The sequence below is a fragment of the Pongo abelii genome, chromosome 11 (genome assembly GCF_028885655.2).
Source record: "Pongo abelii isolate AG06213 chromosome 11, NHGRI_mPonAbe1-v2.0_pri, whole genome shotgun sequence".
In the NCBI taxonomy this organism is placed as follows: Eukaryota; Metazoa; Chordata; class Mammalia; order Primates; family Hominidae; genus Pongo; species Pongo abelii.
In genome coordinates, this window is record NC_071996.2 from 67,134,923 (window position 1) to 67,151,165 (window position 16,243).

At 36.8% G+C, this 16,243-nt stretch overlaps 1 protein-coding gene across 2 annotated transcripts in view; it reads right to left on the bottom strand.

The window, feature by feature from the left end:
* Positions 1-16,243, bottom strand: part of GRB14 (growth factor receptor bound protein 14) — a 128,024-nt gene that overhangs the window by 97,559 nt on the left and 14,222 nt on the right. The window contains exon 1 of one of the 2 annotated variants that reach the window (XM_054549405.2): positions 11,288-12,690. The exons of the other annotated variant lie outside the window; for it this stretch is intronic. Coding sequence (XP_054405380.1) covers positions 11,288-11,389 — 102 coding nt within the window. The 5' untranslated portion in view covers positions 11,390-12,690. Of the gene's footprint in view, positions 1-11,287; positions 12,691-16,243 lie in introns of those variants that run through there. 2 annotated transcript variants of the gene reach the window in all.

The window sequence follows — 16,243 nt, forward strand, 5'->3', positions numbered from 1 at the left end:
TTCTAATATAAAGCTGATTGGAGATTATGCACAGAAATTCTGTCTGTGTATTTAACTGAGCTTTCCTCTCAAAACAACAGTTAAATAGATAAACTGGCAGTTAGAAATACTCTTCCACATCAATCTTCTGTGTAGAATATAAAGACTTTCTAAGACTAGGGATGGAGAAAGAGCACACAGGAAGATTAGACTAGCTTTTGTTTCTATTGCCATCATACCATAGAAGTACCTTCCACTTTAGTCCATTAAGTAAGGGGTTTTGACCAAAACATTATATTGAAAGTGTCTACTGAGTGACAAAATCTTGAAGGTCAAAAAGAAAAATTGCTATTCTCCTTTCCCCCAACCAATAACACCTCACGTAGAGGTGCCTGTAATAGAGTACGCCTATAATAGACCCTCAGGCCTAGGGTGGCTTAATAGTACTTGTGTTCTTCAATAAAAGAGGTCAAGGGAAAAGGCTATTCTGCTCAGGTCCAACTTCATCCTACAATATCATTCTGTTAATTTGCTAATTTTCAGAGTACAGGTCTAGGGAGACCTGATCTTCTCTAATTCCCAGGGTTGTTGGTCTGAGGGCCATTGGTTTCCAAAGGCCTTAGGCAGTTAACTTCCCCATGATTCCTCACTAATCCTCAAGAACTATCTTCTGAGCCTACTGCCTTGTCCAAAGCAGTATCTATTGCTCTGGGAGGCTGAGCTGACACACTTGGTAAACTTGACCCAGAGCCTGCTTCACAGGCTACTGATCCCAGTGACATGGTTTTGCATTGTCCCCAAATCTCATCTTGAATTGTAGCTACCATAATTCCCTTGTGTTGTGGGAGGGACCCAGTGGGAGATAATTGAATCATGGGGGCAGTTTTCCCCATACTGTTCTTGTGGTAGTGAATAAGTCTCACGAGACCTGAGATTTTATAAGGGGAAACCCCTTTTGCTTGGTTCTCACTTCTCTCTTGCCTGCCACCATGTAAGATGTGCCTTTTACCTTCCACCATGATTGTGAGGCTTCTCTAGCCAAGTGGAACTGTGAGTCTATTAAACCTCTTTTTCTTTATAAATTACCCAGTCATGGGTATTTTTTTTTTTTTCAGATGGAGTCTCACTCTGTCTCCCAGGCTGGAGTGCAGTGGCACCAACTCGGAGTCTCACTCTGTCTCCCAGGCTGGAGTGCAGTGGCACCATCTCGGCTCACTGCAAGCTCCGCCTCCCAGGTTCACGCCATTCTCCTTTGTCAGCCTCCCGAGTAGCTGGGACTACAGGTGCCTACCATCACACCGGGCTAATTTTTTGTATTTTTAGTAGAGACAGGGTTTCCCCATGTTAGCCAAGATGGTCTCGATCTCCTGACCTTGTGATCCACCTGCCTCAAAGTGCTGGGATTACAGGCATGAGCCACCACGCCCAGCGAGTCATGGGTATGTCTTTATCAGCAGTGTCAAAACTGACTAATACACCCAGTGAAACCTTTGGGACCCACCCTAAACAAGCCAGCTCTGACATAGAGGCCCTACCTCTTGGGCACCACCAGGCTGGGATCCAAGTCTGTGGCCAGCATCAGCCACTAGACACATAGGATTCATATGGCCTTCCTCTTCATTGTCTGACATTCATGTGCATGGCAACCTACTCACAATCTAAAAAAATGAAAGAAGAGAATCATGACTTAATGACATTGTAAAACTTCTCTCTCTGTTACTTTGTATGTGCTCCGCATAGAGTAAAGCACTCTATCATACCAACAATTTTTTTCAAATGTGAAAATATTCCTCAGTTTATGAAAGTTGTTCTACATACCCACCTCCATGTCTCTTATTTCCTTTTAATATTGCTCTGCTTTTCTCAAAGCATTTCAACTCTGCCTCCATGCCTTTACCTCTCTGATCAGTTATTCCCATCTTTGTCATTCCCCATGATAAGCCTTTTGTTTAATCAACATGTAGTTGCAAGTGTGCAAAAACCCATCCTAAATTATGAGTTAATACAAATTACTTTATGTTACATAGTGGTCTGTACTTTTTAAAGTGCTTCCTGTAAAGGCACCAAGAAACCATTAAGCCAAAAGGCAAAGCAAATAGAATATGCCTATAATAAACTTATAACTACAATTACTTATATTTACATAAGTAAGTACATGGGGATGTATAAAAGACATTAATGGAGGCAAATCCCTGTAGGTATTGAGGGAGGTGACAAGTGCTGATAAATATAAGAACGGGAGCAAGACTTTTCAATGAATAATTTTAATGTATTTTAAATATTACTAAACTATATATACATTCTGACTACTAAAAAAATAAAATCAAGTAAATAAATGAATGAATATGTTTTCATAGGATTTAAAGATTCAAGATGGCAAGCTGGAATTGCGAATGAATTGGAACTCTTAACAGTATATAAATAAAAGACAATTTTAAAATGCCTTGAGCAAAAAATGACTAGAATTCTATATTCAGCAAAAGTATTTCTGAGTTGTACTTAATATAAAGGCATTTTCAGTCCAATAAAGACTCAGAAAAATTACTCCTCCTTCCCCCAGTTAGGTACATCACCACAAAAAGAGGAAAAGGAAGAAATCATGAGACCCTGGAAACAGGGAATCCAATACAGGAGACAGAAAAAAAGAATTCCCAGAACAAAGGCAAAGCAAAATCCCAAGGTGAGGACAGTACTGTGGCAACCCTGGAGAGCAACGTCTCTCAGCAGGGGCAGAACAGAGGCAGAAGAATGGAAAGTTCCAGGAGGGATGCCTTCGGGTGAAGGACAGAACCAACAGAGTCCCTGCACAGTTGGCCACTTGGAAGTTTATGTTGATTGTTTTACGTTTCTTGGGAGAGGAGAATAAATTTGGAAATAGAATCAAAGAAAATGAAGCAAATGAAACAACAAAGCAATTATTAACTACAGGAAAAACAGAATGTTTTCACAACAAAAGAACATAATCATAACACATTATGCAGTACTGAATGATATTTACATAGTCATATTAACAGAATTAACAAAAAATTTTGATGTGACCATATTGTCAGTAGGGGAGAAGGAGAGTCTATTCAAAAACTAAAAATCTTCAGTTTCCATCAGTAGATAGCATCTAAAATATCTTGTTACAGTCCGTCTAATAAAAAAAAAAGTCTATCTTGTGCTGACTAACAACACAGTAGATGAATATTGATGAAAACCCTCTGCTCAATTAAAAAAAAGGCTATCTCCTTTGACAGTGTTTGCCTTGGATGCAGGAAGACAAAAGGGCTTTCCCTCATTTTTATAAGACTTATTTCTGGACTACTTAAGCAAGCATTATTTTGAAACAAAATAATTTGATGCACCCACATGGCTATTTTCATATTTAATCTTCACGATACTCTGTGAGATAAATGGAATGGCTATCATATGTATATTACTGATGAAGAAACATGTAAAGTGTCTGTTGATGACTGTTAAAGCCATGCATAGAGCTACCTTTCTGGCCTCTTCCTCCAGGATGCTTTCCCCTATATTCTGTCTTATAAAGTACAGAGGTTGTATGTGATTATTTACTCAGAAATTTTTAAATAATGCTCATTGTCTACCACAGGTGCACTGAGAACTTTGGACTGACGCATAATTTGACAAGCTCCAGGGTGTTAATTGAAGTCGCCACATTTAAGAGCAGAAAGATGCAATCCATTTCTTCTTAAACCTCTTCATAAGTGATTCTATGGCTAGACATTTTTTACCATAAGTATCGTGTACACATTTTAACTTACCCATCAAATATTTTCCTTTAAACTTTTATAACAAAAGGAAACTGACAAAAATAAAAACAGCATTTCGAGAAGAGGCAAAGAAAAGTGTATCCCTGTAGTTCTTCAAGGTCAGACTTTACAGTAAACATCAAAGTCTGTTTCTGCCATAACTCAGCTAAAGGTTCTTCATGAAAATGGTTTTGCCCTTTAACAGACAATGTTAGACCCTGGTTTTGCCCTTTAAACCAGACAATATTAGATCCATTAATAGGTCCATGTCTGTTTCATTCACCAGTGCCCAGCTCAGTATCTGTATTTAGAGGGAAAAACACATGTGTTTATTAGATAAATCAAAGGAAGAATAAAATAATCCAGATGATCAAATACTTGAGAGCATGCAAAGGATTTTGCAATAAATCAATGTTTATGTAGTCAAATAGACATTAAGAATTTTCAGTTTGGTAAGCCTACTCATGCTTTCATCCAACTTTTTAAAGTTTTACTGTGCCAAGGGCTCAGTGCTGACAATGGGTAAGACACAATCCCTATTCTCAACAATCTGAGTGTCTAGTGGCAGACAAAAAGCAGATATAAAAAACTATTTGGGCACAGATGTTATACATGCTATGAAAACAAACAAACACAATGGACACAGTGAGGCCTAAGGAGTATGTGATTTGTTTTTCTTGAGGACATTAGGAAACGCTATCTAAGAAAAGGGATAATTCACTCTGGGACAGCAAACTAAGCCTGAAGGGGAAGTAAGATGTTGAGTAGGATGAAACAGAGGCCACGGGAAGGCTGTCAGGAGTCAGATCACAGAGGGTTTTGTAAGAAACAATAAAGAGCTTAGGTTCCATTCTACAGGCAGTGGGGAGCCGCTCAAGAATTAATGTCATTAAGATGTCCCTCAGCTATGACTTTCATAGATGAATATGATGTTCAGATTTGAGTTTTTATAGACAGCACTCTAGCAATAACAGAAGAAGAAGAGACGGGTATGATCTGGCAGAACAGTTGGTGGCACTTAGAGACTATTGCAATAGTGCAGAAATAAGATCATGAATCTAATTAGAATTTGCTCAATAGGACCAGGCGCAGAGGCTCAGGCCTGTAATCCCAGCACTTTGGGAGGCCAAGGCGGGCGGATCACCAGGCGGGCGGATCACAAGATCAGGAGATCGAGACCATCCTGGCCAACATGGTGAAACCCTGTCTCTATTAAAAATACAAAAATTAGCTGTGCTTGGTGGCATGCGCCTGTAGTCCCAGCTACTCGGAAGGCTGAGGCAGGAGAATCACTTGAACCCAGGAGGCAGAGGTTGCAGCGAACCGAGATTGCACCACTGCACTCGAGCCTGACGACAGAGGGAGACTCCGTCAAAAAAAAAGAGATAGAAACACACACTGAATTCTATATTTGTACTTAAACGTGAACCCCCAACTTAGAATATACTGTAGGCATTCTACTTAACACACAGTCACAAATTAGTTTTTCCCAAACACAAGTGACCTACAGTGATAGAAATAACATAACAAGCTACCTTTTAAATACATAACAGAAATGAATCGAGCATCAATAAAGCAGTAAGAGTTGTTTTGTCTTTTGAAATATTGTTCCTAAAATATTTGTGCACCAAGGAAAATGAGAGCAATCCTGAACCCTAACATGAGAAGCAAGTAATTATCCCTCAAGTCATTAAGATGCCAGCTTTCTCAAAAATAAAGGACACAGAGAGAAAGGACTAAAAACCAAAGTCCTTTTTAAAAAGTTGCCTTACATGCTATTCTAATCTTATTTTTAAATAACTATCTAGGATTCTCTCATAGTTGTGTTTTCCTTCTTGATGACTTGAGGAATTACTTAAAGTACATTTGGTCTAAGAAGATAAAAATAGCAAATAGTTTAGAATGGCTAGAGTAAAATACTGATAAATACACAAAGAAAACATTTTGTGGAATAATATGTTCTTCAACTTGGGACTTGTTAGCATCTTATTTTTACACTTCAAATCAGGCTTAAGCAAACATTAAACTCAAACATTACCTTGAACTTTTTCAGCACAATTTTTGTCTCATCCTTGGGGAAAGCTGGAACCGTCACTCACTGTACAAATGATTCTGTTTGCATAAAGAACTGTAGTTCATTTGTCATCAAAAAACCAGCTTTAAAAAAAATGATTCCTAGATCTAGTCTTTAATCCTTGAAATAACCTACAAAACCTTCATTTATTTAATCTAACTCTAAGGAACGGAAGGATTAAATGTCAGATATCTTTTTATGACTAGTTAATTGACCACATCAATCCATAACATTACACAGTTCCACTGTTTGGTTGTATCCCAAGAAGAAAATCCCTCAGTATCGTGAATATCAGTGAAAGTGAATTCAGTGAAAGACGATCAGTAAAAGTGAAAAATAAAGGTAAAAGAGAAAATCAACAGCAAGATTTGACTTTATAACCTCACATACACTTGCTATATACAATATACAAACTAGAAACACAGGCAATGTGCAAGGATTTACAGGATGTCAAAATAATTTTCAGTGCATTTCACCCTCTTTTATAGTGCAGATATATATTAATAAAGAGAAGCTGTAGCTATAATATTTAATTTGCACAATAAATACTGCTAAGCATTTCAAAATTATGTGATAGGGATTATAAAGAAAAATTAGATGTAGCCCCTCCTTCCAAATGCCTATAATCTAGTAGGAACACTTATAATTTTGTCTTATTTATACAAGCAGCAAAGATACAGAGCAATGCCACTCACTTTCCCTAAATCTAAAAATAAACTGAGGAATTTAATTAACTATACTAGCTAACAATTCTCGAACCATTAAAGAAGCTGGGTTGATTTTAAGAAAAATAAGACAATGGGTAGAGAAGAAGAAAGGCAGGGAGAAAAAGAATGGAGGGAGGGATGCAAGGAGGAGGATACAGGAGGAGGAGGAGAGGGAGACAGAAGGAAGAAAGAAGGAGTGAGAGAGAGGAAGAAGGAGGAGAAGTGGGAGGAGACAAGGAAAGAGAAGCAAAAAATAAAAACATTTTCTTAGTTTTAGAAATAGGAACATAGGGAAAAATGGAAATACTTCATCCTGTTCTCTAATGAGTTTCAAAATTGATACCTTAGAAAGAGGAAGCTATTGGGCAGATAGAAAGGAAAGCAAGTAAACCAGTCCCTAGGATACTTAAAATAGGGAGGGGAGGGGAATCACCAAGAGCTGACTTGAACTAAGAAATTTAACCAACAAGAAGTCCTGAACCATGCTGTTTCTTCACTAAGTAGAGGACATTCTCTCACTGCATTGAGACCCTAGAACCTTCTCTCCCTTCATCCTGAAGCCTAAGAAGACATCTTATGCAAGCTGGTGCTGAGAGCAAGATATACGGTGCTATCCTCCATTGCTCAACAAACAGGAAGTCCTTCTGCCAAAGCCAAATAAAGGGAAGGGTTGGACTGACGGGTCCATAGATAACAAGTTGGCATTCAGAAAGCATTTCCTCAAAGAAATCTGATAATTATGGTGATAACTTCAAGTACTATACTTTAGGTATGTTAGGTATTAAATTGAATTTTGAATAGCATTGTTTCTATGGGAAAATGCATTCCAAGCTCCCAAATTCACCAAAGAATTTTTGGCATACAAATTGCCTAAATGCTGTGACTGCTTACATATGATAGCATACATCTGCGCACATGATTATTTTTCTAGTATCTTTTACTATATTTGAATGTTAAATTAAATGTACAATTACACTGGAATGTAACTTTTTATAATCGTGGTTACATAGGACAAAATGATTGGGCAGGGTATTCCTGGAACCTGGTATTTTTGAGACTGCAAAGTTCTTTCTGGCATGGTAGGAGGTCTTCAGGTGTCTCTACACTCTATCTATTGGTCTTCGCTTACTAGTTTTAAAGTAAAAAGTTCAATGATCTTATAGGATGTGCTAAAGGCAAGGGCAACAAAGTCAGATAAGAGTCCTGACAGTGACCATAGCCATCTAGATGACCTTGAGCATGCCACTTCATCTCTCTGGAAAACAGTTTTTCCCTATAAATGGATGTGGTTAAATAAGATGTTCTCCAAGTTTCCTTCCAGTTGCCACCATCTACTTTTCTCTCCAGAACTTAGCCTGTGTTATGGATCTCTTATTATCATACTAACAAACTGCTCCAAAACAGTGTCTTAAAACAATAACCCTTATGTTACATCTCATGACTTTGTGGAATTGGAGAGAAGGGTTTATCTAGGCAATTCTTCTGCTCTACATGGTGTCAGTGAAGGTCACTTTCCCTAAAAGGCACGCAGCTGGTGAATGAGCTAGTCTAGACCATCCAACCTTGCTTTACTGTCATGTCTAACACCTTGGCAGAGATGGCTGAAAAGATGGGAGCAGCTGAGACTATCGGAGAATCTACACATGGCTTCGCCAGCACGGTGCCTCGATATAGTCAGAGAGGGCTCAGATAAGGTAGCTCAGGGTTCCCAAAGAGAGTATTCCAAGAAACAGGAAATGGAATCAAAGCCAATCAAAGCCTTGGACCAGAAATGGTCACACTATCACTGCCAAAGTATCATATGGGTAAAATAATCAGAGCCTTCCAAGAGGATAGGACATAGATGTCCTCTCTCAATGAGAAATGTAGTAAAGAATTTACAACCATCTTTAATCCACTATAGCCTATATCTAGGAACTGACACCAGCAGTGACATTACTCTATCCAATGTTTCATAGCAGAAACTGAAGAGATAAAAAAGAATAAGGAACAGTCGCTACCTGCAGAAAACTTCACAGTTTGGCAAAAAGAATGACAAAGTAGGCATTGCTTTTCTGACTAACCAAGCTCAAGTTTATTTATTCTACTGTAACTAATAGAGAATTGATAGAAGCATATATGGGAAAATGCTACATAAAAAGAACAAGTTATAAAGAAAGTATTTGCATATGCACTAAGTCTGGAAGGAAGGAGGAAAAATAGCATATTATGATGTGAATGACGTATATCTTCAATTATCAGGCAAAACACTATAAAATATTACACAGCAAATCATCTCTAGAAGATATCTGTCTGTTGTGGATTTATAATCAACTAGCACTTTTGCACATCAGAATCTTAATTCTTATGACTAAAAAAGAAAAGACCCAACCTAGAAGAGATGCTACGTAGAGTCACTGTTTATAATGTAATGCGAAAACACAAAGAAACCAGAATAATTTGAATACATGTCTAAATTATTAACTTATAAAAACTTCACATGATCCTTACTTAAGTTTCAGCAAGTCATATTTCTTTAATAGTCTAAATTAAATTGATAATGCAACCTAGAATAATTCAAACTAAAACAATCAGGTCACAGGTTCCTTGTGTCATTTAAAGCATGCACCCTCTGCTGTATGGATTTGGAACTATCCACAGACAAAACATATTTAAACAGCGCCCCCATGTGTGATCTACTTCAGCAACCACTTTAGGGGTCATAGAGAAAGGATAATTCCCGTTGCCATAGAGGTTGTTTGTTAAACAATAAATACACTTTAATTTTAAAATCAATGCAATTTAAAATTCAAGCAATTTCTAATACCTTTGAGATGAAGCAAACAGATGTAGACAATGGTTATCCTTTAAAAAATTATAGAACCTCATATATATAAAGCATGTGGATGTATGAGTAATAGCCCCTCCTGTATTGATTGACCACTCCTTCTGTAGGAGAAATGTCATTATTTCAAACCCTGATTCAATCAGATTATATCAGGGTTTCTTCAAAAGTGGTATAGAGTCAAGCTGCCCCAGAATTGTAAGAATCTCCCGGCAAGTATTTGTTAAAGGTTTTAATGTTTCACCCTATGGAAATAGACTGTCCAAGGATGAGACCCAGGGATCTGCACTTATATCAAATACTCTAGGCATGTGATATACCCACTGAGGTTTGAGAATTGCCATCCTAAAGCATTACGTGTAATACAACTTTTCAAGATGGAAGGATAATTATATCGACAAGTAAAATAAAGAATTATTAATTTCTTTTTTAAAATGGAATTTAATTCAATCTCTAAATACTTAAATCATTTTTGATTCCATGCTTTTAAGACCCAGTATTCTCTGCACTGATATTTATAGCCCCACATTTATTATAATGATGAGTATTTGGCTTGCTAATAGTGACCACACAACAGCAGGACCAGTCCATTGCCAAATCTCTACCGTCTCTGCAAGTGACCTGGGTTCTTTCCAATGGAAAAAAAAAAGGTTGAGAAAACACATACCTCTCCACTTCATCTACTTTGTCCAATTGTTCTCTAGGCCACAGGGCAGAATTTTTACTCACTTAAATCTCAGTTAAATCCCAGACAAGGATCTGTCAATGAAAATTAATTTTAACACCCCAGAGTACAGCTAAGCTCTTTCAGTAAGAATACATCCTGATCTTAGAATGATCCAATTTCCCTAGCAGTTTCTGAAAGTCATTCAAAATCTTACAAATTGAAAATAATAATAATAATAATAATAATAACAACAATGATTTCTGACATTTTCTGAAACAATAATACAAAGGATTTTTGATATTTCATAAAGGCAGTATACCGATACCATAAGAAAAACACTACGGAGGTAGAGGGAGATCAGAATATATTAAGGTTGGTTTCATGGGTGGTGTAAAGGACAACTCTTTTTATTGTTGTCACAACCCATATTTCACTATATAAACATCTACAATACTGAAAGCACAGAGAAGGTATTTTGAACGTAGTTTCTAAATAGAATTCTACCTATGAATTTTGTGTTAGGTAGGCAGGGCTGGGATTGAAATCTGAAAATCTGGGTTCAAGTCCTGGCTCTCTCAGGCATAATCTGTATATTTAACCCTTGATCTTTGACCTTATGCTTTTCCATCTGCAAAACTAGAACAAAACTAAGGATTCCATTTATTACATTCAGATATTAAAAGAATAAAAATAACAACATATTTGAAATTATCTGAGAAACTGTGTCATCATTAATATAAAGGTACGATATATGCACCCTTATAAGCCAGTGAAAGAGAAAATAAATCACACTACTTTACAACTGCAGACCTTCACAATTCAGGATACAATCTTAATAGTTTTGAAGAACTGTTTTTCCCAAAGAAGTAAAAAATATTTTTATATTTAAATTTTGTTTAATTACTATAATTTTACATATCTAGAAATAAAATCATGAAGTCCAAGTTAACATTCAGTGAAAGGAAACTTTACATAAATCTAAAACCGGTTCTGCTCCCTCAGGCACACTGGTTATACCATGTAAGAGTAATGTATCAGCGACGCCCACCTCTGGAATTCTACTCAGCAATATTATCCATAGTATAGGCCTGGTCTATTTATGAAACAAAATACTTTTTGTGTGTCTCCAAATGTATTTTACAATTTTAAAAAAAAAAAAAAGGAAGGGAGGGAAGGGAAGAGAAGGGAAGGGAAGGGAATGGAAGGGAATGGAAGGGAGGGGAGGGGAAGGGAGATTAGGAGTCTGCAAACAGCATAATATATGGCAGTCTGAATTCGTACCTTGCCTCTGCCACTTCCTATCTCTGTAATTTTAATCAAGTAATACAGTCTTTCTTCTAACTCTTGAATGAAGACACTAACATCTTCTATACCTATGAACATATAAGGAAATGATGAGAGAGATGATTACTGAAATTAACAAAATTCAATAATATCTTGACATGCTGGAATAATAGGCCAAAATTGAGATTTACATAGGGATGGAGGCAATATCCTGAAAAAAAGTGCAATTATTTTTTTCCTTACAATTACAGACAAACTTGGTTTACACGTACTTCATAAGAAAGCATTATAAAAGGATTTTATTGATTATAAGCTAATGAGCTAACTATCATTGAAAATGCTCAAGAGGAGATTATATGGATGATCATCTAACAAATATTTTAAAAATGAATCCTACTGTAGGTGAGAGTGTTATCTGAAACTTCCGTTCATTCAGCAAGTATATACAGAAGACTTAGTATGTGCCCGGCACAAGGCTAGAATCCAGAATCCAAGCCAACTGATCCCTATTGCCCCCAGAGATTCCTGGATTGTGGAACACTAATAATGCAATGTAATTGACCTGGTAGATTATCCCTAAGCAGGGCCCCTAACATATATCTGGTACGGGAAGAGAAGACTCTTACAGCTGAGTCTTCAAAGATATGTTATTTGAAGCTAGCTATTTAAAGATTAAGGAAAAGAGATATGCAGGAAGATTGAACATCTATCTCATGTAAAGACCAAAGTCAGGTAAGAAAAAGAAAGACATTGTACAAAACTAAAAAAAATTAAGCGTGGTCAAAGCACAGAGTATGAGATGGAAAGGGTTAGAGGCATGATTAGAGAGGTGGTCCAGCTGTATAGTACCTCAGGGTTCCATTTAAATCAGTATCTGAAGAGTGAGGGGGATTCATGGAATGGTTTTAGGAGTAAGATAATTTGATTAGCCATTTAGCATTATTGCTTCCACCTATGAAAAGGGGAACTTAATACATGATGAAAAAAATGTTAAAAAGCTTTGGGAAAAGAAAAGATGATTAATAAGTGGTGCTAGTATGAATGGATGGTCATTTGATAAAAAATCAAATTCCTATCCTAAAAAAATAAATTGTGCTATGTCAAAAACCCAAGTGTGAAAAGTAAAACATAAAAACGACTACATGAGGCTGGGTGTGATGGCTCATGCCAGTAATCCTAGCACTTTAGGAGGCTGAGGCAGGAGGATCACCTGAGGTCAGGAGTTCGAGACCAGCCTGGCCAACATAGTGAAACCCCGTCTCTGCTAAAAATACAAAAATTAGCTGGGTGTGGTGGCAGGCACCTGTAATCCCAGCTACTCGGGAGTCTGAGGCAGGAGAATCACTTGAACCTGGAGGCAGAGGTTGCAGTGAGCCAAGATCAAGCCACTGCACTCTAACCTGGATGACAGAGTGAGACACCACCTCAAAAAAAAAAAAAATTAACTCGATGAAAAAATATTCATGACAGAGAGGGAAAAATTCTTAAATAAGACACCCAAAAGTACAAAACTAGATTTAACTAAATTAAAACAAAAATATTCTGTGTCATAAGAAACACTACAAACAAAGTTAAAGCAAGTCACAATTACTGAGAAAAGATAATTGCAATGTTTACAATTGCAAAAAGATAGGTATCAATACATTTAAAGGATTCTTACAAGTCATTTTTAAAAATGCAAACAATGCAATAGAATAATACAGGTAATTCACAAAGAAGAAGTAAGAATGGACAGAAGCAAATAAAAAGATGCTCAACCTTACAAATAATCAAGGTAATGCAAATGAACACGGTAATTAAATCTCATTACACTCACCACATTGGCAAAAACTTTAAATTCTGAAAATACTAGCTGTTGACGAGAAAGTGTGGAAATGGAGACGCATATAGTGCTGGTGGGCACAACCACTTTGGAGAGCAATTTGGCAATACCTAGTAAAACTGAACATGCACCTGTCTACAGCCAAGCAATTCTACTTCTAAATACATACAATAGAGAAACCCTTGCACACAGGCACAAGAATGTATACTGTAGTGTGGTCTTTAATGATGGAAATTGAGAAATTCTCAGTTTTCTTCAATGGGTAAACAAAAAATTGTGGTACATGCATACAATGAAATAAAATTAAAATAAGTGATTTATATTTATTCATATGGATTAATCAAAAATGTCAAATGAAAACAAGTTGCAGAGATAGACATACAATATATTTTTAAATAAATCATTAGGACACATTATAGTATTATATGTGTAAAGGCATAAAAACATGGAAAGAAAGGATACTCACCAACCTCAGAACAGTGTTTCCCTCATAGCAGGAAAAAGGGGAAATAAAATGGGATTGAGAACAAAGACACAAAGCAGAAGCAATCATGTATGAACAATCTCTTCTTTCTTTAAAAAAAAAAAAAAAGTTAGTTCTCTAACTGTTTGGAATTACTTCACAGTGAGAATCCTAGTATTACATTCAACAACATGGATAAACTTCCAAAACAGGCTGAGTGAAAGAAACCAGATGCAAAAGGTCACATACTATATGATTCCATTTTAATGAAATATCCATAATAGGTAAATCCATACAAACAGAATGCAGGTTTGTGGTTGCGAGGGGCCGAGAGGGAGGAGAGAATGGAGAATGTCTATTCAATGGGTATAGAGTTTTCTTTGGGGGCAATGAAAATGTTTTGAAACTAGACAAAGGAGATGCTGGTACAACACTGTGGATGCACTTACGTCAGTAAATTGTAAATGCCAGTAAATTGTAGATTTGGGAATGGCTAATTTTATGCTTAATGAATTTTATCTCCTTAATAAAAATATGTAAGCGTACAACACCTCTAGGAGTAGAAAACTACTAAAAATAGAGAATCAGTGAGGAAAGTCTCAAAAAGAAATTATGTAAGAGATGATTTGACCTGAGCTGTTGCAATAGCAGAGAAGTTTTGAAAAGTGGATAAATCCAAGAGTTGTTCTTCCCAAAGGACTTGGTACCCAACTGGATGAGGAGACAGAAATAAAGAGGAGCTGAAGATGAGCTAAGATATCTTATTTTCTAGTACAGGAAGAGTATATTCTATTTCCAGGGAAGGAAAACGAGAGAAGAAGCAAGTTTAAGAGGAAGAGTATTCACTTGTTTTGCAATCTGCTGAGTTTGAGATGTCTATGGACTGTATACATGAAGATATCCAACAGGCAGCCCAGTATACAGATCTAGCCTAGACTTACATGCACACTGTAATTGAGGCCGTGGAAGTAGATGAGATCATCCTGGCAATAAAATGAAAACAAAAAGTTCTAGGACAAAACCCTAAGGAATACCAACACTCAAATCCTACAACAGAACCTTTAAGAGGCAGAAGTCAAGAAAGTATTTCAAGAAGGAAAAAGTAGTCAAAATGGCTAAAACTGCTCAGACATCAACATAAAGACTCAAAAGTAGGTCTTCGGGAATAAGGTGGTCTTCAGAGACTTTAGTTGAGAGCTATTTCCTGCCACGCTACAGAAAAGTAGAGTAGGAAAATAGTTCAAATGTTTAAAACCCAATATGGGTTTTTAAAGATAATAGTAAATCACTACTATCTTTCATAGTAGTGATATAGATACCAATAAAATCAGAGAAGCTCTAGAAAGGACTATGGCTAAAGAAGAAAGAGATAACCAACCCTCATGAGAGTTACAAGGAGCCACTTCCCACAGAAATGAAAACTACACTAGCACTTCTCAAATGTTTCCACCAGAGGTACCCAACATGCAAAAGAAAGTAATTGCACAGCCTTTGCCATCTCAGGGTAAGAATATCTGAGGCGTATAATTTGTTCTTAAAAATTCATGCACATTATGTATTCTACTCATAAATACAGGAGTGTTTATTTTAATGTAAGAATGTTGTTTTTCCCATATTTTCAATTAAAGTTAATGTTCCAAAAAGGTGTTCCATGTTTATCATGCAACTTCCCATATGGCCCTCCCACAATCCCCACACATCCCATATGCATATATGCATCTTATACTCCCACTTTGAGAAATATGGAGGAGGTTCATCATTCCACAAGAGTGATTGCCCCTAGAAATCCCTTTTAGAAATCATTTGCCCACAACACAATACCCATAAGTCCCAACATGACTTGTAATCATTTCTTCCCTCCATTTTTCTTAAAATTACATCCTTCAACTTTAAAAGTATGTTTCAGATATCATGGAACTTGGCAGCTAAATCTGTATTGAAGAGACTTTCATTAGGACTCCTCTTTATCTTTCTCGACTAAAGAGTCAATTAATTTATAAAGTACTTTATACATGGAGGTTGACCCAATACCTTTAAATATTTAGTCATTTTTCTCTGAACCTCTCCTATATCTTTCCCAAGGTGCTGGCATGGTTTTGTAAAGGGCCCCTTAGGCTTCTGGGACAAAGGCAGGTTTCGCCTAAATGAGGTCATTAAAACAAAACATCAAGTTCCCAGTGCCCTAAGATTCCAAGCCAATGACCTACAGAGTGTTCCAGCTGATCTTAATTTCCTTGGCACAGCACAGTAAGAGTACTGTAATATAATGCAAAATAGCTCTAAAGAGAAACTAGATACTGGCTAGTCTTGCCAATACACAGTTAAATAATACCAAAGTAGCCCTTTCATCTGAATACTGTGTTTCACACGCATATGTCACCCTTCCCAGGAATGAAAGTAATCTTCCACTGTGAATGTGGGTTGATTGAAAAGCTTTTGCTGGACTCAGCCCCATAAAGTATGCATGCTTTTTAACTGGCATACATGGGCTGCTAAGACTGAAAATGCTTACAAGGGAACCAAAGAGATAAAGAACAGAACCCATTCTGACCAAGGGTAATCCAAATTTAGAATGTGCTTATAGTGGTAAATCAATACTCAAACATTTATCCTTACCAGGCTCTTTTTTAACATCAAACAATATCAGACTCTTCCTGGAAAATAAACT